The sequence below is a fragment of the Stomoxys calcitrans genome, chromosome 2 (assembly GCF_963082655.1).
Source record: "Stomoxys calcitrans chromosome 2, idStoCalc2.1, whole genome shotgun sequence".
NCBI lineage: Eukaryota > Metazoa > Arthropoda > Insecta > Diptera > Muscidae > Stomoxys > Stomoxys calcitrans.
The window spans coordinates 85,144,442-85,171,456 of record NC_081553.1 but is presented as its reverse complement, the minus strand read 5'-3'; the positions used below and the strand labels follow the sequence as shown (position 1 = coordinate 85,171,456).

At 39.7% G+C, this 27,015-nt stretch overlaps 1 protein-coding gene across 6 annotated transcripts in view; it reads left to right on the top strand.

The window, feature by feature from the left end:
- LOC106087843 (protein mesh) overlaps positions 1–25,290 on the top strand; it is a 132,344-nt gene extending 107,054 nt beyond the window's left edge. For 2 of the 6 annotated variants that reach the window (XM_059363017.1, XM_059363016.1), the window contains 5 exons: positions 3,307–3,465; positions 3,567–4,311; positions 4,380–4,798; positions 4,944–5,131; positions 9,574–10,974. In XM_059363017.1, the coding sequence (XP_059219000.1) occupies positions 3,307–3,465; positions 3,567–4,311; positions 4,380–4,798; positions 4,944–5,131; positions 9,574–10,562 (2,500 nt within the window). In that variant the 3' untranslated portion in view covers positions 10,563–10,974. Of the gene's footprint in view, positions 1–3,306; positions 3,466–3,566; positions 4,312–4,379; positions 4,799–4,943; positions 5,132–9,573; positions 10,976–24,883 lie in introns of those variants that run through there. The other 4 variants (XM_059363020.1, XM_059363019.1, XM_059363018.1 and 1 more) reach the window with 4 other exon arrangements.
- The last annotated feature ends 1,725 nt before the right edge of the window (positions 25,291–27,015 follow it).

Below are 27,015 nucleotides of genomic sequence, written 5' to 3'. Positions count from 1 at the left end.
TGCAATGTAATGTAAGCATTCAAACATACAAAACCACACATGTAAAGGGTGTTGTTTTTGGAATGGCAGCAGGAGTGAAGAAAAGGAAAAACTATGGAATTTGATGTTAAAGTCAATTGAATCATGAATTTAGTTGACTATTAGATATTCTTAAAAGCGAGATCCTATTGATAACTACCATTTAAAAAAAAATACCCTATATGTATCTTAATATTCTGGCTCCTGCTTTGCTATTTTATGGTAGAAAGGCTATTCTCTGGGAAAGGACTATTTCATTTGCAAGTAGGGCAGAATCCTGCCACCAAGTGAAGGTCAATTGAACACATAAACTAAAGTCCAATAAAATACCAACGAACATAGAGCACCACATTACTTCATTGGACTATAATGGCTTTGCAAAACAGATTGCAAGCATTATGTTGCACAACGATGTAAAGGGGATGTGAATGCTGCATTCCAACCACAGAATGGTTTTGTCTTACCAACTACAACTTGGTAAAAAGCTTTCGTTCTCACTTCGTCTTAAGGGTGATCAATTAAAATATTTCAGTCATGGTTAGATAGATATCCAAATTGGTTTTTGAATATTTGGTCATTTAGTTTCGTTTGTTATATCGCTTGAACCAATTATAAAAAAATCTATCAAATGCGTTGCACAAGACAAACATTTTTTAAGGTCAAATATAGTGTGGCACATGCAGAAAAGCTTAGAAACTATGGGAAGTAGAACGATATAAAAAATAAAATAAAATAAGTAAAAAAAAATAAAATGCAATAAAATAATATAAAATAAATTAAAAATAAAATAAAATAAAATAAAATAAAATAAAATAAAATAAAATAAAATAAAATAAAATAAAATAAAATAAAATAAAGTAAAATAAAATAAAGTAAAATAAAGTAAAATAAAATAAAATAAAATAAAATAAAATAAAATAAAATAAAATAAAATAAAATAAAATAAAATAAAATAAAATAAAATAAAATAAAATAAAATAAAATAAAATAAAATAAAATAAAATAAAATAAAATAAAATAAAATAAAATAAAATAAAATAAAATAAAATAAAATAAAATAAAATAAAATAAAATAAAATAAAATAAAATAAAATAAAATAAAATAAAATAAAATAGAATAAAATAAAATAAAATAAAATAAAATAAAATAAAATAAAATAAAATAAAATAAAATAAAATAAAATAAAATAAAATAAAATAAAATAAAATAAAATAAAATAAAATAAAATAAAATAAATTAAAAATAAAATAAAATAAAATAAAATAAAATAAAATAAAATAAAATAAAATTAAATAAAATAAAATAAATTAAAAATAAAATAAAATAAAATAAAATAAAATAAAATAAAATAAAAATAAAATAAAATAAAATAAAATAAAATAAAATAAAATAAAATAAAATAAAATAAAATAAAATAAAATAAAATGAAATAAAATAAAATGAAATAAAATAACATAAAATAAAATAAAAAAAAAATAAAAAAAAAATAAAATGAAATAAAATAAAATAAAATAAAAAAACTAAAATAAAATAAAAAATAAAATAAAAAAAAAAATAAAATAAATAATAAAAATTCTTATATCACGGCACTCTACTCTTAAATACCTTTTATTTGATACCCATATTTTCCCAATCGGTAAACATGAGGAACTATCGATCACATCGCTAATGTCTGGCGGATTGCTAGAGACTGAAAATACCCCTGCCACGATCTGGATCTTCCGATTGGACTGGGCTCAAGGTGTGCGCCAGCGGGAAAGGACGCAACTCAAAAAGAACTACGACAGCAGCATCTAGTGTAGCACCTAAGGGGGAGTCGTCCACACCGCAAGTGTTTAGTGTCCTGAGGAGGAGTGGTTTCACTACTTTCTCATCTGCCACTGGATGCGTACGGAAGCTCATGATGACAAGATCTAACTTGTGAGGAAGAACTCCTGGCGGAATCAGAGGACGAGGCTAACGTAACAGTGGTGGAAATTCTGAATTCTTACTATGGTCCGGTTTCTGCAGATAAATCTCCACCCTTGTAGGGCCGCTTCAGGACCTGCAGGACTGTATTATGGTCAGGCAGTCTAAAACAGATCTCAGTCCCTGGTTTCTCATTGTAAACCCCCAGGCCCACTCTGTCCTCTGGCTTTGATCCATCCGTGTAACATGTTCTTCCAGAAGGCAATACTAGGGTTCCGTCAATCCAAGACCGTGCCGATGGTAGCAGTGCCTCGCACTCGACTTCAAGGTTCATCTCAGGTATCCGATCGAAAACCTCTTCCCTTCCATCCAGGTTTCCTATCGTCGCCTCGATTATATCGCGATGGTATGAGTTGCTCCCATCCTCAATCCATTCTCCCATCGCCTTGAGTCTCATAGCCGCAGTGGCTGCCTCACACTTAGTCTGTATGTGAATGGGTCGGATATCTGGAATAGTCTCCAGTGGCCTAGTGGGCGTGGTCCTCAACTTAGAACGCTTTTACTTGTTATATTCACCCGAGGTGGTAGTTATCCAAAGTTCGGTCGGGCCGAACTTGCCATTTTCAAGAAAATTTTTGATTCGTATTTCAGAACCATTGCCGATTTCGATTACTTAGGATTTTTTAGAGTTTTTTTGATTAAATTCCTAAACTTTGTATCTACGAGTGCCAATTCGCTCTTCTTCGTGTACTGGTTCAAAAATAAGCTTTCTGCCAGAGCACAGGCGGATTTTCAAACATAAGCAACACGATACCCTATACTAAGAGATACTGTAACGGTTTTTTGAGTGTATCGATAACCATGCACTCAAAGAGAGTGGCTGAAAAAATATTGACTTAATTAAAAAGTGTTTGGCTCCGATGATTGCTGTTACAGCTATTCAAAGTAGATGCAGCTGTTGCTGTGGGTGCTGTAATAATTGCTGTTTTAACTCTTCCTTCCATTTCGAAGGACTTTCATGGCTCTTGCTGCTGTTGTTGTTGTTGCAGTTACTTAGAGCTCTTTGGCGGTTGCAATACTTAATTATGCTGTGTGGCCAAGTGTGTTGGCCACAATGAAAGAGTATTGCCATAAAGCGAAATGGGATAGGGGCTTCAGTTAACCGAAGGACAATCCCATGCAGACTGTTGCAGTAAGAAAACAAATGAAAAGAAAACTGGCCAATTGTTTTAGGGTCAGCATTGAGGCTGATTGCAAAAAAAAAAAACAAATTGTAAGGATTTTCGATTTATTGACTTGGGATTAACTTTGGTGTTTGTTGAACATTTTTTTCTTGGATGTTTGCTGAGTTAATTTTCATTTTCTTTCCTTTTCTTTAGAAACTTTGCTGCTGATTTACCCTTGTGCCCTTGCACCATGGAACAGGCAATTTACGATAAGGGACGTTATAGGCCAGATCGCGATTGTGATAAGGATTCAAATCCCACCTGTTTGCGTCACAAGACTGCCATACATTGTGTGGTCAGTGGAACACCAACGTAAGTACATTGAATAGTTATATGTTAAAAAAAAAAATCAGAAAAGCGGGGGGAGAAACAGGTTTGCAGTCTGTGAACTCAATATTTCCGTAAACTTTCAGCGCCCAAGGAGCCGAGCAACAATGTTGCTATGATCGTTATGGCTTCCTCATGTTGACCCAGGATCAAATGTGGGGCTCTCGTCCTCGTCGCAACCACAATCTGGGTAAGATGCCCTGGAATGAGGCCAGTAAAGTGCCCACCTTGTCCACATGGTTCCATGATATGCGTCCCTTCTACACATGCTGCTACTGGCAGGAGGAACAAGCTGTGGGCTGTGAAACCTATCGCTTTGAACGTCGTCCTTCCCAAGATTGTGTAGCCTATCAAGCACCTGGTGTGGCTGGAGTCTTTGGTGATCCTCATTTCATTACTTTCGATGGTACTCAGTATACCTTTAATGGTTTGGGCGAATTCGTGCTCTCACGCAGTGTGGATGCTGATCAACGTTTTGAGGTTCAGGGACGTTTCGAACAAATGCCCAATAATGTCTATGGTGCTGTGCCTGCCACTCAGCTAACAGCCATGGCCATGCGTGGTAATACCACCACCACAATTGAGGTGCGCATACGTCCACAACATGCACGTTGGCGTTATAGGATGGATGTATTGGCTGATGGTCGTAGAATTTACTTTGATCGGGAAAGTTTGAAATTCCAACATTTTGATGGTGTCACCGTATACACACCCACCTATTTGCTCAATCAGTCACAGGTGGTGGTAATGTTTGATTCCGGCATTGGCGTAGAGGTCATCGAGAATGAGGGTTATATGACGGGAAGAGTTTATTTGCCATGGAATTTCATAGTGAGTAGCCTTAGTTATAAATGAAATTGAAACGGAAATAAGATAACCATCTCTGCTTTTGTTTTTAGAATAAAACCGCAGGCTTATTTGGCAATTGGAGTTTCAATCCCATGGATGACTTTACCCTGCCCAATGGCCAAGTCATGAATATCAATCCGTCCGATTTCAAGACTCTTCACAATCAATGGGCCATGAAATGGATGTTGGCCGATCGTGATCTACCTGGTGTGGGGGCGGCTTTGTTTACTCGAGAATTTGGACGAACGGCCAGTTATTTCTCGAATGCTTCATTTGTGCCCAACTATACGCAAGAACCGGTTAACTTTTTACCAGCCAATCGTTCGTATGACATTGAAAAGGCTCAGGATCTGTGTGGTGAATCGTATCAGTGTCGATATGATTATGGCATGACATTAAATCGAGATTTGGCGCATTTTACAAAGAACTACTATGACAGTTTGGTGAATATAAGGACCTTGAATCAACAGTAAGTTTTGCACAATCAAATTAAAGAGAAAAATGTTAATAACTTTAAAAATGCATAATTTGGGAAGAATTTTTATGCAAAAGGAAGAAACTTATATTTTATTTTCTATTTACACGAATATTTTTTCTTCCCTCTTGTCTCTCAGGCGTGTGGTCTCCTGTGGTGTTTTGGAAACTCCTCGATTTGGTCGTAAACTAAGCTTCAACTTTATGCCCGGCGCCAAGGTTTCATTTGAGTGCAATGAAGGATTCGTCTTGATTGGTGATCAAAGACGTGAATGCATGTCCAATGGATTGTGGAATATGCCCGAATATGGTTATACCGAGTGTCTACGTAAGTCTCTATTTTACTTAAGACCAATACTAAACTCCAAGACAAGTTAAGTAGGATAGACAAATGATAGGGGATACAAAAAATCCAAATATTTAGAAGATCTTCGTTATGGGAAAATGAACATATTGTGTTTTTTTCGAAATTTTTCTGGAGGGATTTTTGGCAAGTTGTGATACCTTATGGCAAATTTTAAGTCAAATCGTATAAAAAATACGCGTTTTATATACATAAGACCTTTAATTTGGAGATAGCTCTATATGGCAGTTATGCCAATCTCTAAATATAACATCCTAAGCGATTTTTATCCAATTTTTGCTGAAATATGGTACATGGAGTTTTATTCGACCTATCTACAACTGTGCCCAATATGGTCCTGGTCAGTCCAACTTTAGGTGTAGGTCCGATACAAAAGTACCCCCGATTTTGGTATTTTTGCTCTGGACCCCACAAGCGACATTTTTTCGGCATGGCACAAGTATATTCCAACCCATGGATGAATTGACCAATCTTTGGATGAAGTTCCCATATAGGGGTACATTTCAAAAAGGAGATTTTTACACAGAATTTACATTACATACTTTAATTGGCCATGACAGAATATTTGTTCCACTTGCCGAACGTAGAATTGCGTTCCAAGCGCCTCGATCTTCTGCGCTTATTCTAAAATCTCTGACACCAAGTTTCGAGATGTCTCCCACCAGTTGATCTTTCCATCGGGCTTTTGGTCTTCCCGGTTTGCGTGTTCCACCGTGTTTGCCTTCAAAAGACTTCTTTGCTGGAGCTTCTTCACCCATTCTGACAACATGAACTGGTCAACGCAACCGTTGTATTTTGATGCGTGTAACTATGCTATCGTCGTCATACGGCTCGTGGTTCATAGGTCCCCTATATTTTCCATTAACCAAATTGGTTCATATATTTTGCGAAGAATCTTTCTCTCAAATACTCCAAGCACTGCCTCATCTGCTTTCACAAGTACCCATGCCTCAGAACCATATAGCAGCACGGGTAGTATCAGTGTCTTGTAAAGTGTAGTCTTCGTCTGTCTAGAGTTGGCCTTGTTTCTAAACTGCTTACTTAGTCCAAAGTAGCATCTGTTTGCCAGTATTATTCTTCGCTTAATCTGAAAACTGGTGTCATTCGTTTCGGTTACGGCGGTGCCGAGGTAAATAAAGTTACTGACTATCTCAAGGTTGTGTTTCCCAACTTTCTCCATTTTTTTATCTGCTCGGTTGTGCAAGGCTTTTTGGGAGTTCAAACCATCCACTTCGTCTTATCTCCATTTACTGCCAGACCCATTTTCACTGACTCTCTTTCGATTCTTTCAAAGGCAAAAGTTACTACTTCCGGTGATCGTCCTATGATATCGATGTCCTCGGCATAGGCGAGTAGCATTTATTGTCTTGTGATTTGTGTGCCATATCTCTTCACATCTGCATCTCCTATAATCTTCTCCTACAGGATATTAAAGAGATCACACGATAGGCCGTCTCCTTGTCTGAAACCTCGTTTGGTATTGAATGGTTCGGAGAGATTCTTTCCTATTCTTACTGAGAAACGCGTATCACCAAGTGTCATCCTGCAGAGTCTTATTAATTTTTCAGGGATATCAAACTCAAACATGGTTTGAAATGGCTTGGTAGGTGTTGATTTGTCCTTCTCAGGTCTTTTTCAGGATTTGGCGTAGTGTGAATATCTGGTCCAGGTCTAAAGCCTGGACCAGATCTAAAGCCGCATTGATAGGGCCCAATTATCTCATTGACTTTAGGTTTTAATCTTTCACACAGTACGCTCCAGAGTATCTTGTTTGTAATGGGGAGTAGACTTATTCCTCTGTAGTTGGCACATTCCGCCTTGTCCCCTTTCTCGTGTACGGGACATAGTATGCTGAGGTACCAATCATCGGGTATGCGTTCTTCTAGCCAGATTGCGCAGATAAGCTGATGCATATGCCTTATCAGCGCGTCGCCTCTGGTCTTAAATAGTTCAGCGGGTAACCCGTCGGCTCCTGCTGCCTTGTTGTTCTTTAGTCGGGACCTCATTCTGACTAGGAGGTAAATATAATATACCATCATCAGGGATTGGTTCTGCGGTATCCTCTTCGCCGCCAACGTCGGACACTAGCAGTTGGGTAAAATGTTCTTTCCATATCCTCAGCATGTTATCTGTGTCAGTTAACAGATTTCCTTCTTTGTCTCTGCAGGAGGATGTGCCTGCACCAAAGCCAACTGTTTGATGTTTAATGTTTAAACATCAAGATCGATTTATATCAGGTTATCAACCGATTTGAACCATACTTAGCACAGTTGTTGGAAGTCATAACGAAACATGTCGTGCAAAATTTCAGTCAAATCGGTTAGGAATAGCGCCCTCTAGAGGCTCAAGTAGTCTATTCGGGAGATCGATTTATATGACGGCCATATCAGGTTATGGACTGATTTAGAGTGTACTTGGCACAGTTGTTGGGAGTCATATCAGAACACTGCATGCAAAATTTCAGCCAAATCGGATAAGAATTGCGCCCTCTAGAAGCTCTAGAAGTCAAGACCATATGTCGGCTTATATGGCAGCTATATCCGATTATGAATCGATTTAGACCATACCTGGCACAGTGGTCGAATGTGATACCAAAACGTGCAAAATTTTAACCAAATCGGACAAGAATTGCGCCATCTAGAAGCTCAAGAATCAATACCCAAGATCGGTTTATATGGCAGATATATGAAAACATGGACCGATTTGGTCCATTTACAATGTTGACCGACCTACACTTATAAGAAGTATTTGTGCAAAATTTCAAGAGCCTAGCTTTACTGCTTCGAAGTTTGGCGTGCATAAGATCTAAAGTTCTGACTTTCAATATCAGTGCCTAGTATGATCCGAATCAGTCTATATTTGATATAGCCCTCATATAACACGATACCTGGATTTGACTTCTTGAAACCCCAAAGACCTCAATTTTAATACGATTTGCCTGAAATTTGGCACAATGACTTGGGTTCTGACTTCCAATATCAGTGCCGAGTATGATTCGATTATTGGAGGCCACCGTAGCGTAGAGGTTAGCATGTCCGCCTATGACGCTGAACGCCTGGGTTCAAATCCTCGCAAGACCATCCGAAAAAATTTTCAGCGGTGGTTTTCCTCTCCCAATGCTAGCAACATTTGTGAGGTACTATGCCATGTAAAACTTCTCTCCAAAGAGGTATCGCACTGCGGCACGCCGTTCGGACTCGGCTATAAAAAGGAGACCCCTTATCATTGAGCTTAATCTTAAATCGGACTGCACTCATAGATATGTGAGAAGTTTACCCCTTTTCCTTAGTGGAATGTTCATGGACAAAATTTGCAATTTGTATTATCCGAATCAGTCTATACACTCATATAGTCCCCCTACAAACCGATCCCCAGATATGACTTCCAACATCTGTGCTGAGCATGATCCATAACGGTCTATAAACTGATATAGCGCATATATAAACCGATACCAAGATTTGACTTCTTGACCCCCGAGAAGCCTCAGTTTTTAACCGATTTGGCTGAAACTTAGTATAAAGACTTCGGTTCTGACTGTGAACATCATTGCCGAGTATAGTCCGAAGGTAGGTCCCGGTAGCCGAGTTAGTAGCGTGCTCGGTTTCCAGAGCATGGATTATCGCGGGTTCGATTCCCAGCAGCCGCCATGATGTGTCGCTACTGTGGTATACAGGCTCAAATTCGGGCATCAGATTTGCATTCTACTCTCAGTTACTTTTCCATTGAGCCCAATACTGTCTCAATCGGTCTATATGTCCCCTCGGTGGAGTTTTGAGTGGGACATTCCCCCAGTAATTTATTACACTCTTAAACCACATTCGGGTGTCAAATATATAATATTCTCCTATATACTGTTTATTTGAGCTCCACATTGTCCTAATCGGTCTACATTTACTAACGATGGGGTTTTTGGTAGGGCGCTCCCCTTATTTATTTCATTCTAGATTTTATTACCAGTCATTCGACTCAATCAGATTATTTCTTTGTAGCAATTATCAAAAATATGAGCTTCAATTTATGCTGATTGGTTGACATGACCTTTCGGTAATGTTATGGGTGGGGCGTTCCACCAGTTACTTGATCATAATTTTGATTAACATATACTAGACCCAAATTTTAAGCGTCAGAAGTTCGATGCGGCCGAAATTTGATTAAAATATTAAAATTTTAAATCTTCAGACATTTTCCAAAAGTTTATATGTTTTTTTATATTCTCTATTATCTTCCTCTTAACTTGTTTTGGTTGTATTATCATAAGAATTATTACAAGTTTTTTCCCCTCTCTCATCATCACATGGTTAATCAAAAATGGTCGTTTCTTTCTAAAAAATAAAAATGCTAATAAATTATGTTCAATGCTACGCTTCTATCTCTCCCTTCCACCCTCAACGGGGCTCAACAAACAGGTGAAGTTTACTATACCCGGCGTGTGGCTTTCATAGCAATTGGCATTATCATAGCTGTTATTTTACCCCTGATGTTGTGTATTGTCTGTGGCGTGTATCGCTTCCGCCAGAAACAATTGAAGGAGGATCCACAATGGCAAATGACGCTGCCACGTTCGCGAGCCTCGTCGCGCACCAATCTCAAGTCGCTGAATGCAAATGGGGACTACGATAGCGATACAGATGCCACAGGCACCCTTAAAAAAAGTAGGTCATATGATAAAGTTTACCGTACGAATGAACCACTACCGGGCAAACCACGTATTGATTTTCCAGCTAAAAAATGGGATCTGGATGACGGGGATGTGACCTCATCAGAAGGTAGTGAAAATAAAGATACAAAATTAGCAAAGGATATTGAATACATTAATAAAACAGGTGAGAAGCCCAAACAAATGGGACGTCGTTCGCTGCGTGACATTTCGGGATTGGATCAGGATCAGGATCCACATGAGCATGAGGGTGCCGATGCAGCTGACCACCATGATGTAGAGCATGATGACGATGTGGGTGTACAACATCCGGCGGGCTATCATCAGCCACCATCGCCCGAGGCCGATGATCATGATGAGCATGGATTGCCATTGCATCAAATGCAGCAACAGCCGCGTCAACAATATAGCCCTACTTTCAGTGGTGCCGACAGCAGTTTCAGTGGCGAAAGCTATCATCCCAATAATCCATCACTGAATCGCTTTGGTGGTGTGCCTGTTATGCCCAATGCCAATAGTCCATTCTTCAATAGGCCCCCATCGAATATGCCACCACAGGCCACAATGGCACCAGCACCCACAGCAGCACCCGCACCAGCCCAAGCTCCTCCATCTCTGCCAGCACGCCCTGCCCCCATTGTGGCTACCCATTTGACCCAAGACAGTGGTTTGCCTTCACCCCCCCATGCAGTTTCACCCACTCCATCTAACCAAAACCAAAGATCCACCGAAGTTTAATCAGACGCAAAACAGAAAATGACAAATTAACCCCAACATGCCCCACCCAACAAACAAACTAATCCAAATCGCCAACATTCATATCCCTTCCCCCCCAAAACTGCCCTCACGTTATAGCATATCCCGATCCTCAGCGTCAATTAACTATGCCATATACCATCATGGGTTATCATAGCATAAAGGAAATAATTCGTTTTTGTACCGCCATCATTGTAATAAACATTCATAAAAAAGCTATAAAGTTCAAATTAAAGTGAAGACACAACAAAAACAAAAACACACAACATTTCTCTTTTCTTCTCATTGACACTTACAGGTAGAAGGAAGTTTTACATATTAAGTACTAATTCATAAATTAACCAAACTGCTTATATAAAAGCTTTCATTTTATTAGCTTTTAATCATTCTATATATGTTCAAAAAAAATAATAATGAAACATTACCTCATTGTCAGCATATTTTCATTTAAAAATTAACAAGTTGTTGAAACGTTAATCCATTACACGGAGAAAAAAAATGCATTCCCATATAGTCATTTGAGGCTATTTTTCTGAACAAGTGGCTGCAGTAAAAATTCCCTCTAAATTGTTAACTATTTTGTTTTTTATATTTTTTTTGATTGTTAAAAAAAAAATTCATTTTGGTATATTTTTAGCTACATTGATTACTATATTATTTTAACATTTTGTTTTAGTGCAAATATTTACAAAATAAATAATGTCATCTACCTGACCATTTTCGATTTTGAGCCAAATCTTAATCCCATCTTTGTGTAGCCATCACCCTAGAAGTCAGTGCGTACTGCAAACTGGCAGATAGCTTGTATGAGCATTTAAGGAGGAGACTGATAAGAATATTCGTTTTTATTGAAGTTATATTAAAGTTGTCCTCTTCGGGAAAGGAAACCAGCCCAAGAAAAACCCTGGATGACCGAAGAGATTCGCAATATTGGGAAAGAGGTCCACAGGCTTTCTTACAGAGCTCGTCGTAAAAAAGCGGAAGTTCATTGGGATGTGTATTACACGCGACTCAAGGAATACAATAGGATTACCATAGCGGCAAGACGTGCTCCAGGAGGCTTTTCTGCGAATAGGTCGAAAGCGTAAATGACGCCGCCAAGATAAAAAAGTTTCTCTCAAAAACCCATGTCCAAACTTTAGTAGACGACATGGGAGTGAGAGCAGAGACAACGTAGGACTTGTTGAGGCTGAAAACCCATATTCCATAGGATACAAAGGGACTCACGGAGATACCGGAATCTTGGAATAATGAGGTTGATCGAAGGTTTATAACAACGAAATTTATGGGGAAAGAATCCTTGAGGAGCTTCAACCCACTTAAGTCACCCGGACCTAATGGAATATTTCCGGCGTTACTACAGAAAGAGGCAGACTATCTGACGCCTCATCTGGCCAATATTTTCACAGCTTTCCTAGGACTTGCATATACTCCGAAAGCCTGACATCAGGCAAGGGTGGTGTTTATACCCAAGCCCGGCAAGGCAAGTAATGCGACACCAAAGGCCTACAGACCCATAAGCCTTACATTCTTTATTCTCAAAACCATGGAACTGCTCAAATACTAACAGCATGCCTATGTTAAGGGAAGGTCGGTGGAGACCTTCCCTTGCCATTGGCAGTTAAGACTATAACGGCTAAATCAGACGACAAAAGTTGCTTTAACCTGACACGCAGAGATGCTGTCAGATCGAAAGAAGTGGCATTCAGCAACTAGCGCTTGGATAAAAATGCCAATACTGAATTGCTGCGCAAACAGGCAAGATCTTCGTGTGCCAATGTGCTTAGGCGCGAAAAAATTTCTTTACGAACAGCGTCTGCGTACTAAGGTTCTTGCTTCTACACGAGGAAGAAAGAGCTTTTGGTCGTTCGTGAATAGAGTAAAAGGTAGTTCTTCATCTATTCCAACTCTTGTTAAGGACGATCAAATGTTGTTGGCTGATATATTTGCAGGGAACTCTTCCCTGCCTGATAGCAATCAACCACTCTCCTCAATCGAAAATGTATCTGGAGTCATGCCCCAAATATGTTTTCGAACTCGTGGAGTTAAAAGGGTTCTTGAATAAATAAACGTAAATAAATCCCCGGGACCGGATGGCATTTAAACACTTGTCTTACGCAGGTGTTCTTCGACACTCGCTCGTCCTTTTCAAACTTGCCTACCGTGCGGGAATCTTCCCGGCGCTTTGGAAGGTTGCAAACATTCAGCCAATACCCAAGAAGGGTGAGGCAAACAACCCTGCGAATTATCCGTCAATTGCGATATGCTCCGCTCTCTCCAAGTTCATGGAGAGCATGGTTAGGTAAGTGTCCTTCGAAGCTCGCTCGTCCATTAAGCAACCTTTCCAACCTTGCCTACCGTGCGGTAATCTTCACGGCACGTTGGAAGGTTGCGAAAGTTCAGCCAATACCCAAGAAGGGTGAGGCAAACAACCCTGCGAATTATCGGTCAATTGCGATATGCTCCGCTCTCTCCAAGGTCATGGAGAGCATGGTTAATCACCATCTTGTGAGGTATTTAGAGTCTAATGGCCTTCTTAGCGACCAACAGTATGGGTTCCGTAGAAATCGCTCTACGGGCGACCTCATGGCACTTCTGTCAGAACGTTGGAGTCGCTCAATCCACCAGTTTGGTGAGAATAAGGTTGCGGCTCTGAATATCTCCTAGGCATTTGATAGGGTCTGGCACTGTGCACTACTATCAAAGCTTGTCGCATTTGGTGTCGGTAATGGCTTCGTTCGATTTATTTCAAGCTTTCTCAGAGATCGCACTATTCGAGTCGTTATAGATGGGTTCTCATCCAATGTGCACAAATTGACCGCAGGTGTATCCCAGGGCTCCGTTATTTCTACTTCTCTTGGGGTAGTTTTAGGGTTGGGGCGGGCCGATGGGTACTTAAACTCAAATTTTAATACCATATTCGTATTCTACTTTCCAATACCTTGATACATATATCGTCACGATCGGTCCACTTTTGATTTTGGGTTGTGTTTTTGAGGGAGGATCCGTCCCCCTTCCGATAGAGAAAAATTATACAGCCTATGTTTCCTTCCTGAGCAACCTACAAAATTTGCGAAAATTTCGAGAAATTCGATTCTGCCGTTTTTCAGTCTATACGGAACAAACAAACCGAGCCCCTTTTATATATGATTGGCTGAAGTGCCCATTTTGGGCGTTTTTGTGGGAGTGGGGTGACCCCCTAAACTTTGACATGAATTTGTATGCCAGATTCGTTATCTACTCCCGCATTCTTTTCATTTGATACCCATATTGTCCTTATCGGTCCACTTGCGATTTTGGGTGGTGCTTTTGGGGTAACGATGGAGAGTCCGCCGCTTCCGTTATCAAAAAATTATAAAACCTATTCCTACATCCCGATTATATTCGTTATCTATTCCAGAATACCTTTCATTTGAGTCCCATGTTGTAATGATCCTCAAGTAAACCTATTTTAAGGGTTGGGGCGGCTCCCCAGGAACTTGGACCCAACATTTATTATGAAATTCGTTTTCTACTCTTGAATACCTTTCATTTGAAACCCATATTGTCCCGATCTTCACAATCTGTGAAAATTTCAAGGTAATTGGTTCAGCCGTTTTTAAGTCTATACGGAACAAACAAACAAACCGACAAACAAACAATGAAGAATTCAATTTTTCCTTCACTTTTATTTTTGGAGAGTACTTTTGGGGTAAGGGGGAGGGTCCGCCCCCTCCCGATATCAAAAAATTCTATGGCCTATGTTTCCTTCCAGACCAACCTACACAATCTGTGAAAATTTCAAGGTAATTGGTTCAGTCGTTTTTGAGTCTTTACGGAACAAACAAACAATGAAGAATTCAATTTTATATATAAGATGAGCTTCAAAGAAAGTAAGTAATACGTTTTAGATCTATTTCGGGGATTTCAGGATTTTATACGAAACGAAATGTACATTTGGCATCAATGATATTCTACAAATATATTTTAAAGACAATTTGTGTTTGTCTGTAAAAAGTTCCCTAATGTTCTTTATATAAATAGCTATTCTATTGAATTTTCATTTGATTTGGATGAGACACAAAACATTGGGTATAACTCAAATTACTTTCATTGTACTAATTTCCATTGTTTCAATAACAGTTCATGGCATAAGTTTAAAAAAAAAAAATAATAAAAGAATATTAACAAATATGTGTTCATGCTTTTTTTTGGTATTAACTTGGCTATTTCCCATTTACATCATTGTTTTTCTTTTTTATTGTTCCAGGCAATGTTATATATATTTATTTAAATAAATTTTTTGTCATGTTGTTTGTTCTTTACTAGTTTCGATTAAAGTATTTAAACGTTTATTATTATTTTAATTGTTTTTCATTTTTAGTACCACTATGAAACATTTTTATTGTTCCTCATTTTTTCAGCTCTGATAATGCCAATTGTTACACAAAAGCCTGCAAGTCGGTTTTATTTTTCTTTCATCGTTTTTTTTTTTTGTTTTTGTTTTTTGTTATACCCTTAGTTGGTTGTTTGGTTTATATTAACACTCGAAATAATTAAATTTTTTTATGGCATTGCCGTTGAAATGTAAACAATTGAGAAATAAAATGATGTTGCTTTTATTGCTACTTTTGTGTAACAAATTGGCGTTATGCTACATAAAATTATACCTCGTTAGAACATTGGACTCGAGAAAAAGAGAGATCAAATTGAAATTGAGGAGAACTCAATAAATTGTTGGGGAAGAATACTTGAGTTTTGGTTTATGATATTTTTATTAAATTGAAGTGATTTAATGGCTTCAAAATGTGTTGCGTTTAAATGTCGATTTTTTTTTTTGATTGATGATTTAATGTAATGATTGGAAAAGCAATTAGGATTGAGTTGTGAATAAAACTTAATTTTCTTTGCAAACATTTCGATGTAACCAAATCTAAACAGATTAATGGGAACTTAATTATTTTTGTAGACAAACATTAATAGTTAATAACAATGAAATGTTTACTAACTTACCTTTTGATTGATGTCACTTTTTTTAATTGCTTTGTTATATGTACACATTAGAAGATGTATTATTTCATTAAATTGGAGAAGGGTTTGGTATTCGCTTCATAATTGCTTATAATAATTTGTGATAGTCTGGAAGTAAAGAAAAAAATAATTAGAAAATTTTAAATTTTCTTCTGCTCACTTGCAAATTGAAATTTAACAATCAAAAGGGCATTAAGTTCGGTCGAGCTGAACTTTATGAAAGTTAAAATAAAGTAAAAGCGTGCTAAGTTCGGCCGGGCCGAATCTTATATACCCTCCACCAAGGATCGCATTTGTCGAGTTTTTTTCCCGCCATCTCTTCTTAGGCAAAACAAGGATAAAAGAAAAGATTTGCTCTGTTATTAGAGCGATATCAAGATATGGTCCGGTTTGGACCACAATTAAATTATATGTTGGAGACCTGTGTAAAATGTCAGCCAATTCGAATAAGAATTGCGCCCTTTGGCGGCTCAAAAAGTGAAATAGAGAGATCGATTTATATGAAAGCTGTACCAGGCTATAGACCGATATAATAAACACGGATGTTGATGGTCATGAGAGGATCCGTTGTACAAAATTTCAGGCAAATCGGATAATAATTGCGACCTCTAGAGACTCAAGAAATCAAGATCCCAGATCGGTTATGGTTAGTAAAATACGTCATGTAAAATTTCAGCCAAATCGGATAATAATTGCGACCTCAAGAGGCTCAAGAAGTCAAGATCCCAGACCGGTTTATATGGCAGCTATATCAGGTTATGGACCGATTTGAACCATACTTAGAACAGTTGTAGGATATCATAACAAAGCACGTCGTGCAAAATTTCATTCCAATCGGTTAAGAATTGCGCCTTCTAGAGGCTCAAGAATTCAATATCCCAGATCGGTTTATATGGCAGATATATCAGGTTATGAACCGATTTGAACCTTATTTGGCATAGTTGTTGAAAATCATAATAAAATACGTTATGTAAAATTTCAGCCAAATCGGATAGAAATTGCGACCTATAGAGGCTCAAGAGGTCAAGTTCCCAGGTCGGTTTATATGACAGCTATATCAGGTTATTAACCGATTTGAACCATACTTAGCACAGTTGTTGCATATCATAACCTGATTAGCTGCCACATAAACCGATCTTGGGTCTTGACTTCTTAAGCATCTAGAGGGCGCAATTTTCGTCCGATTTGACTGAAATGGTTGCACGTGGTGGTTCCGTCAGTCTGTTATAATCACTCTACAGCCTTCAATATTGAGCTGAAATTTGGCACAGGTGCGTCTTTTTGATCCATGCTGGTTAAGTTCTTAAATGGGACCATATTTGGATACAGCTGCTAGATCTGTCGATAAAGGGTCTAACGCCCATAAATGCTTTATTTTAAATCCGATTGCGCTGAAATTTGAAACAGAGAGTAGCTTAAGGCATCCCGGCATCTGAACAAATATGGTCCACATCGGAATATATTTCTATATAGCTTCCGTATAAATCGATTTGCCGATAAAGGGTCTGAAGCTCATGGATTATTTTAAGCCTCCCGACATCCGACCTAAATTTGGAACAAATCGGACTATATTTAAATATAGCTGCCATATAGACCGATTTCCCCATAAAGGGTCTGAAGCCCATAAAAACTTTATTTATTACCCGATTCTTAGGCCTCCCTATATCTAAAATAAATATGAATCAAATCGGACTATATTTAGGTATAGCTGTCATATGGGTCTAAAGCCCATAAAAGCTTTATTTATTACCCGATTTCGCTGAAATTTCATATAGTGAGTGGTTTTAAGCTTTCAGATATCCGACTCGAATATGGTTTAGATCGGACTATATCTAGATACAGCTGCCTTATAGACCGATCTCCCCATAAAGGGTCTGAAGCCCATAAAAGCTTTATTTTTTAACCGATTTCGCTGAAATTTGAAACAGACAGTTGTTCTAAGCATACTGTCATCCGACCTAAATATGGTTCAGATCGGACCATATTTGGATATAGTTGCCATATAGACCGATTTGCCGATTAAGGATCTGAATCCAATAAAAGCTGCATTTATTACCCGCTTCCGCTGAAATTTGAAACGGTAAGTTGTTTTAAGCCTCCCGACATCGGATCGAAATATGGATCAGATCGGACTATATTTGGATATAGCTGCCATGTAGACCGATCTGCCGATTAAGAGTATGAAGCCCTTAAAATCTGCATTTATTAAATGACTTTGTTCAAATTTGAAACAGGGAGTTGTTTCAAACCTCCCGACATCCGACTTAAATATAAAGTCAGATCGGGCTATATGTAGATATAGCTGCTATATAGACCGATCTGAAACCCATAAGTGCTTTATTTATTTTCCGATTTCGTTGAAATTTGAAATAGTCAGTTGTTTTAACCCTTCCGACATCCGATCCAAATATGATCCATATCAGACCATATAGCAGTCATATAGACAGGGATTGCAATTTAGGGTCTTTATCCCACAAAAAGCGGATTAATTGCCTGATTTCGCTGAAACTGTTACTCGTATAAGAATTTTCAAGACTTGAATGTAATATGATTCAGGCAAGCCCCTATTCAGATGTTATTATGGATATGGTAGTGGAGTTATAATAAAATAGTATGATTAATATCTTCATGGTGATAGGTATCCAAAGTTCGGCACGGCCGTATTTACTTGTGTTTGTGTTCATTTTACGCAGAATTCAAAGTGTTGGGTTTCAAAGATTCGGCCCGGCCGAACTTGGCATGTTTTTACTTGTTTATTTTTCCATTAATGCTTGAGGCATATTGGCTATTCATGACTTTTTCAAAATCCCCAGTTGAGAAAAAAATCCCAGCTGTTTAGTCTGGGCATTGATGAATCAGCCAGATATACATTTTTTTTATGCATATAGATTACCTGCAATATTAATATGCATGTACTTCGCCGAAATACATACAAAATTATAGTTTCATAAAAGCAATGCCATGTTTGATATGACCTCTAGTGCTAATGCATCAATGTCACATTTATGTCACTTAATCGATGCAAAAGAGTTAATTTCCGCCTAAGGACAAATATAAAATCGTCCTAATGCATTTCTGTCAATCGTAAAATTAAATTGAATTTGATTTCAAGCTAAAATCAGCAAAAAATTTGCCCAGGCTCATACCATTGACTGAAGGTCAGCGCATACAAACATATTCGTACATAGAAATGCTGCGGTTTCGAATGTCGTTTACAGATACTAAACTAGAACTATTATTTGCACAACATCAATCATTTTACTCGATGTGGAAAAAAGCCCTGAAATGTCATCTACATCAGATGGTAGAGGACAGGATTGCCGACCGTTTGCTACTCTCAAGGATTACATCCAAAATTGCCAAAGATTATAGGCAAACCAACAGACAGTGTGACAAAAATCATAAATTATTTCTACAATTAGTTTGGTGGGTAATTTTAGAAAGTAAAATTTCAAGGTCTCTTAGGTATTTGGTTAATTAAGGACAGGTAATGGGTGTAGATTTTGGAGTGATGGAAAATGAATGTAACAAGTTGTTGTTGTTGTAACAGTGTATTGTACACTGAGCCGGTAGTCCTTGCCGATAAACGACTTCATCGGGTCAATCCGGTATACACAACCGGCTGCCATGGGATGGTTCCCTTGCCTCCCTTAACAAGCAACAAGCCAAAGCGGGTCATGTACAACAGTGCCGAATGGAATATACCCTCAAGCATGGTTCTGCAAAGGTCAAATCACAAAATCAAATATTTTGAAAGTAATCTACTATAGAACAAGTAAAAGCGTGATAAGTTCGGCCGGGTCGAATCTTGGCAACCCACCTCCATGGATTATGCTAAATGATGGAAGCTATTTATATTATATATCTGGTTATAGACAAAAATTCCGACTTCCAGGGGCTCAAGAAGTCAAATCGGGAGATCGGTTTATATGGGAGCTATATCAAGTTATAGACTGTTGTGGACCGTACTTGGCACAGTTGTTGAAAGTCATAACAAAACAACACATGCTCAATTGCAGCCAAATCGGGCGAAAATTTCAGCTTGTAAGGGCTCAAGCAGTCACGACGGGTGATCGGTTTACATGGGAGCTATATCTGAATCTGAACCGATATGGCTCACTTGCAATCCCCTACGCCCTACATCAAAATTAAATATCTGTGCAAAAGTTTCAAGCGGCTAGCTTTACGCGTTCCACCCCTATCGTGATTTCGAAAGACGGACGGACGGACATGGCTTGATTGACTCAGAACGTCGAGACCATCGAGAATATATATGTACTTTGTGGGGTCCAAGTTTAATATTTCGAGGTGTTACCAAGGGAATAACTAGATTAGTATACCCCCATCCCATGGTGGTGGGTATAAAAATGAAATTGTTGCGCTTTGTCTGTTTGTTTATTTATTTTTTCATGAAATTTTATTTTGATTCGACCTCCCGGTGAAAATATGGTACTAAATTTTTTAATATCCGAAGAGGGGACAAACCCTCCCCCTTACTACTATTTTCAAAAAAGGCCAGATCTCGAAGATGAGTGCACCGATTTAGGCGAAATTTTTTGCGCCACCTTATGGTACCCCAAAAATATGAAATTGGTATAAAATTTTGGAGTCAAACAACCTACGGGGACGCCCCATCCCAAAACCCAACCGAACGGACAAGTTTACCGATTGGGACAATATGGGTATCAAATAAAAGTATTTTAAAGTAGAGTACGAATTTGGCATAAAATTGTCACACTAAGTGTAGGGGGGGTCCCCTATCCCCAAAAACACCACCAAACAGACGATTTTTACCCCTTTTACCCTCCCCCTTTCCCTAAATTTCCGAACGCCAGATCACGGAGATGGGTGGTTTGAAATTTTGTGTGCTTTCTTTTAATAACCTTAAACCAAAAATTGGGTATCCAAATTTTGGTTGGGGTACCTAGGCGGGCCGTCCCACCCACAAAATCCACCAAATATATTTGGTGGCCACCCCACCTTCAAAAGACCCCTAAATCGGACATATTTACCGACCATGGCAATATGGGGCTCAAATAAAGGGCATTTGGGAGTAGAGCCCGTAATTGGTATACACTTTCGGGACAAAGTTTCTAGGGGTCCTCCTCTTTTCCAAAACACCTCGAAACAGGACTTATTTATTGACCGTGGCAATATGAGGCTCAAATAAAAGGTATTTGAGAGTGTAATGAGAATCTGATATCGAAATGTGTAACCAAGTGTTTGGGGTAGAACAAAGAGGACAAATTTACCGATCATAGCCATATGTGGCTCAAATGAAAGGTTTTTGGAAGTAGACCACGAATATAATATCAATATTCGGTAAAAAGTGTCTATAGTTCGGAAGGCCGGTAATATGCCGCTCAAAGGTATTTGGGAGTAGAGTACGAATCTTATATCGGTATTCGGGACGCACTAGAGGACGTCCCACCCCCGTAACAACCACCAAACAGGACCATGACAATTTGGGGCTCAAAGAGAGTGAAGCACGATGTGAATAGTTTTTAGGGCCAACCCCCCAAACCGTCGGGGAATATGATGAGACGTTGGAGCATTTCCTATGTCATTACTCGGCTTTCGCGGCTAAAAGACCCCAACACTTAGGTGGGGACACAATACCAGACATGAACCAACTTTGGGGCGTGGCAAACAATTAAAGATTTTGTAAGTAGCACCGAATTCCTAACTTAGATTTCCTTTTTCGAAGGTACTTTTTTTTATTATTTAGAGTGCACAACAAGCCTATTACTGTATTAGGTGTATGTCCATAGTGGCATGGAGCGGATTAATATCTGCACTCTCTTTTCAACCTAACCTTACCCCCCCCCCAAACCTGCCACATTTGCTGATAATTGCATTAAGGAGCTCCAATTAAAGGTATTTCAGATTAGGAAACGAATTTGATTTTCTTTTTGGGGCCAAGTGTTTGGGGGACGCCTCAACCCATATACCCCCCTAAACCAATGGCAATATCGGGTTCAAACAAATTATTTTTGAGAGTAGAACACGATGCTAATTTTTTTTCAAGGCTTAGTGTTTGGGTGACCACTGCACTCCGCAATACACCCCTAAGTCGTACTTATTTACCGACAATGGCAATATGGGGCAAAAATTAAAGGTATTGGGGAGAAGTGCACGAAGGCCCTCCACGAGGTGGTAAGGAGGTCGAGACGTCTTTCCGGCCTTCTTGGATACTGAGGGGGGGCTTTCAATAATGTAGGGATTGGGGCGATAATCGCCGCACTGGGCCGCACGGGGGTTCACCCCTCAATCTCCCAATGGACAAATAATATGCTTTATGGCAGGATTATTAATGCAAACCTGGGAGATTGTGTGGTCAGAAGGCGGGTGACCAGAGGAACGCCCCAAGGTTGGGTGTTCTCACCGATAATGTGGAACTTCCTGATGGATCTCGGTGGGGACGGCACGAGGATTTTCGCTTATTCGGACGACGTAGGCGTCCGGGGCAAGTTTCTGTCGACGATCAGCGAGATCATGAAAGGGTCACTGAGGAGGTTGTCGTGATGGAATACCATAAATGGGTTGAGGACCAACCCAGGGACTACGGAGCTGGTGCGCTTTACACGTAGATCTAAGATACCGTCGTTCAGACTCCCTTCCTTAGACGGGGTCACCCTGCGGCTGTCGAGGGAGGCGAAGTACCTAAGCATAATCCTCGATTCGAAACTGTTCTGGAAGAGAAACACCGAGGAAAGAAGCCGTAAGGCACTGTGAGCTTTTTACTCCTGCAGGAGGATGTTCTGTAGGAATTGGGGGGTGACTCCCAAGATGATTTATTTGATGTATACGGCCATCGAGAGACCAGTACTAGCCTATGGGGCACTAGTATGGTGGGACGCCGTAGGGAAGAGAACGCGTGCGTAAGAGTTCGAGAGGGTCCAGAAACTGACCTGCAGTTCGAGAAGGTCCAGAGACGCACCGCAGGCAGGCCTGGAGGCGATGCTGGATATGCAGCCCATTGGGGTCTATATTTGGAACTGCACATCCGCAGGCAGGCCTGGAGGCGATGCTGGATATGCAGCCCATTGGGGTCTATATTTGGAACTGCGCCGCCAGGGTCGCGCTAAGGCTGAAGGAGGATGGTTGCGGATACAGTCGAATCTGGGTGTTATGGATACGGAGGGTAGACTGAGGAGGATCTCCAAGCTTCAAGAAAACGCAATTCTTATCCGATTTGGCTGAAATTTAGCATGAAGTGTTCTGGTCTGACTTCCAACAACTGTGCCCAGTAAGGTCTAAATCAGTTCATAATCTGATATAGCCGCCTGATAAACCGATTATACATCTTGAGCCTCTAGAGGGCTCAATAACATGAACCGATTTGGCTGAAATTTTGCACATAACTTTGAGGAATGACTTTCAACAACTGTGCAAAGAATGGTTCAAATCGGTTCATAACCTGAACCGATTTATCTGAAATTTTGCACATAACGTTGAGGAATGACCTTCAACAACTGTGCTAAGTATGGCCTAAATCAGTCCGTAACCTGCCATCAGTGCCGACCGGAGTGAGGGCATTCGAGATTCGTTTTCCTGAAAGGGACGAATGGACTGCGGATGGAGTACTTGAGGAGGATGAGACCTCGATCTACACAGATGGCTCCAAGATGGAGTCAGGATTGGGGGTCAACACTGATGTACTCAATATCAGTATGTCTCTGAGACTGCCGGACGAGTGTACGGCCTTTCAGGCAGAGATCGGTGTCATTACAGTAGACGCAAGAGAATTTCTGGCATGGAGCTTACCGCCCTCGAAACTCAAAATGTATGTGGACAGTATGGTGCCGCTCAAGGCCTTGGGGTCGAGGATGGTGAGGTCGAGTTGCGTGGCGGACTGTTTGGAATCCCTAGATAGGCTCCGGGTCCACGATGTGATGCTGGCATAGGTTCCTGGGCATGAGGGCACTTCAGAGTATGAGAGGGCGGACGAGTGCGATAGGAGGGTTTCGTCTGCGCTGGGCGGACCAGTCATCAGTCTTGCCTACGTGCCATTTGTCAAGCTACTGAACACAGTAGAAGGGATGGCCAAGGCGGCGTCGGTGACGAGGTGGGACACGGTAGATGGTTGCCGGACTGCGAAGGCGCTTTGGCCGGTCATCGTCTTGAGAAGGACAAGGGAATTGCTGGCATTCGATAAGAGGTCGATGAGTTCTTTGACAGGGATCATAATCGGACACTGTGCCATAGGACGCATGGCGGCGCGTATGGAGATACCGCACAATGACTTCTGTAGGAGTTGCCTCGATGAGGATGTGGAGGAGACTATTGAGCCCTTGTTTTGTTCCTGTCCGGGTCTGCAGAGATGTAGGCTCTCCTTTGTGGGGAGCTGTTTCTTCTGTGATCTGGGTGAACTTGCGACCATACCTCTGGTATCTCTCCTAAGGTTTGTTGGGGGGACAGGATGGTTCTGACGGGTAGGTGACACAGGCTCCGGCGTAGGTAGGTCCGTGCTTGCGTAGGGAAGGGCGGTTCTGCAACTCCCGCTCGGGTTTCTCCACTCTTCCTGTATTTTTCTTTCTTACTCGTGTATAACCTCTAGTATGAGGTCTCACATTTTCCTTTTTCTTCCCTTTCTCTCTATAAGGTACCACAATGAGCCAAACTGGCCTACGAGTGAACTCACCTTTGGTGGGCAACCCATTCAACCTAACCTAAACTAACCTAACCTAACCTTCAGGACCAAGTTTCTGGGGGTCTATACCACTCCGTATCCCACTCACCACTCTGGTGACTTTAACACTCCCAAAATCCCCATGAGAGTATCGAAAATTTTTTAATGTAAAGCAGCTATTTTTGCTTTGCTGCCTCTATTTTGAAGTAAGCAATTCAAACCCTGATAATAAGCATTTGTGCAACCTATCGAATGGTAAGCATTACTCCTTACTTACTTAAACTATTTTTAGTCACTTAGAAGCACCAGATTTTTGGATTGTTACAAATTAATGGTTTTCTATATCTTACCAGCTTTTTATATATTTCAAATATATTTTTTGCCCCTATCACAAAGTTCTGTCACTCTATACACACCCCTTATCTAAAACTTTTGTGTATTTTTTTTTTTTTTTTGTTAACAATCTTCTTCAAATTAGCGCCCTACATGCCATTTTAAATATTTATTAATGTTTTCTTTTGTCGCATTTTGCAAACCTTTCATTGCCTGACCTTAACTTACTGGCTCTTGGCGGTTAACTGCATCTACTGGCCTGATGACACACACGCACATACACAAACGGTACACACATCAACTGGCATATATGTAATTACATTAATAGGTAATGAGGAACATCATGCTCGAGTTGCCAGTGTGTCATTGGGTTTGGTCCTGTTGATTTTGATACCCTCGCTGCTGTTGTTGGTCTGTGCTGCTCACTATTGGATACGAGAGAAAATTGCCAAGGAAGAAGAAGAAGCTGCTGCTGCCTTAATACCACCAGCCCAACGAAGTCGTCTAAAGAAGCTGACATCATAAGTGAATCAACTCCATTAAGGTTATTGTCATTCAGCGTGAAGGCCATGTGTATGGATGGACCAACAAAAACAGCAAAAAAAAAAACACAAAAATGGACTACAAAACGAAAAAAAGGATACACAAATATGAAAACCCAGCCATGTCATGCTATGACATCAGCATAATGTATCATCCTATTGTACACCGTTATAATAGTAGCAGTGGTAGTAGCATAAGCATATGTAGTTAAAAAAAAACAGCAGTGGCCTTTTTTTGCCTATCACATGTGTTGGTTGGATATTTATAAATACATTAACTTTCCCATGCTTTTATCATTTTCAGCTACCGCTCGGTTTATTTTAGTTAATAATTCATAATGATGTGGTAAAAATAAATAGTTTTTGCATTTACAAAATTTATTAAAGTACTTTAAATTTCAATTGTCCCTTCATTTATATCATTTATATTCTCTTTCAAATTTTAAATTTATGTATATTAAGTTGATAAAACACTTTCATGTGTATATAAATGGAACAAAAGAAAACAATTTGTTAATTATAATTGCTTTAATGAGTTTTAAGAAAATGGTAAGTAAGAAACTGGATACCCACCACCTTGGGAATATATATAAACTACCTTTCGTCAAAATCCGGTGAAAAATGCATACCTTATGCCGCATAGCAGCTATATCGAGATATGTTCAGATTTGGACCAAATACAAATAAGTACAAGTCATTGCTCAATTGTGCATAACAAAATATTGGTTTTTTTAGTACCTATATCTAAAAATAACTAGGCCACGGATGTCGAAAAGCCCAACAAAAGTCACTGTGTCAAATTTCAGTAAAATCAGATTATAAATGCGCCTTTTACGGGCCCAAAACCTTAAATCGAGAGATCGGTCTATATGGCAGCTATATCCAAATCTGGATCGATTTGGGCCAAATTGAAGAAGGATGTCAAAGGGCCTAACACAACTCACTGTCCCAAATTTTGGCGACATCGGACAATAAATGCGATTTGGACCAAATTGAAGAAGAATGTCGAAGAGCCTAACACAACTTACAGTCACAAATTTCGGCGACATCGGACAATAAATGCGCCTTTTATGGGGCCAAGACTTTAAATCGAGATATCGCTCTATATGGCAGCTATAGCCGAATCTGGACCGATTTGGACCAAATTGAAGAAGAATGTCGAGGGGATTAACTTAACTCACACTCCCAAATTTCGGCGACATCGGACTATAAATGCGCCTTTTATGGGCCCAAAACCTTAAATAGAGAGATCGGTCTATATGGCAGCTATATCCAAATCTGGATCGATTTGGGCCAAATTGAAGAAGGATGTCAAAGGGCCTAACACAACTCACTGTCCCAAATTTTGGCGACATCGGACAATAAATGCGTCTTTTATGGGCCCAAAACCTTGAATAGAGAGATCGGTCTATATGACAGCTATATCCAAATCTGGACGAATCTAGGCCATATTGCAGGAAGATATTGAGGGGCCCAACGTAACCCACTGTCCCAAATTTCGGCGACATCGGACAATAAATGCGTCTTTTATGGGCCCAAAACCTTAAATAGAGAGATCGGTCTATATGACAGCTATATCCAAATCTGGACCAATCTGGGCCACATTGCAGAAAGATATTGAGGGGCCTAACACAACTCACTGTCCCAAATTTCGGCGATATCGGACAATAAATGCGCCTTTTATGGGCCCAAAACCTTAAATCGAGAGATCGGTCTATATGGCAGCTATATCCAAATCTGGACCAATCTGGGCCATATTGCAGGAAGATATTGAGGGGCCTAACACAACTCACTGTCCCAAATTTCAGCGACATCGGACAATAAATGCGCCTTTTATGGGCCCAAAACCTTAAATCGAAGATCGGTCTATATGGCAGCTATATTCAAATCTGGACCGAATTGAAGAGGGATGTCGAAG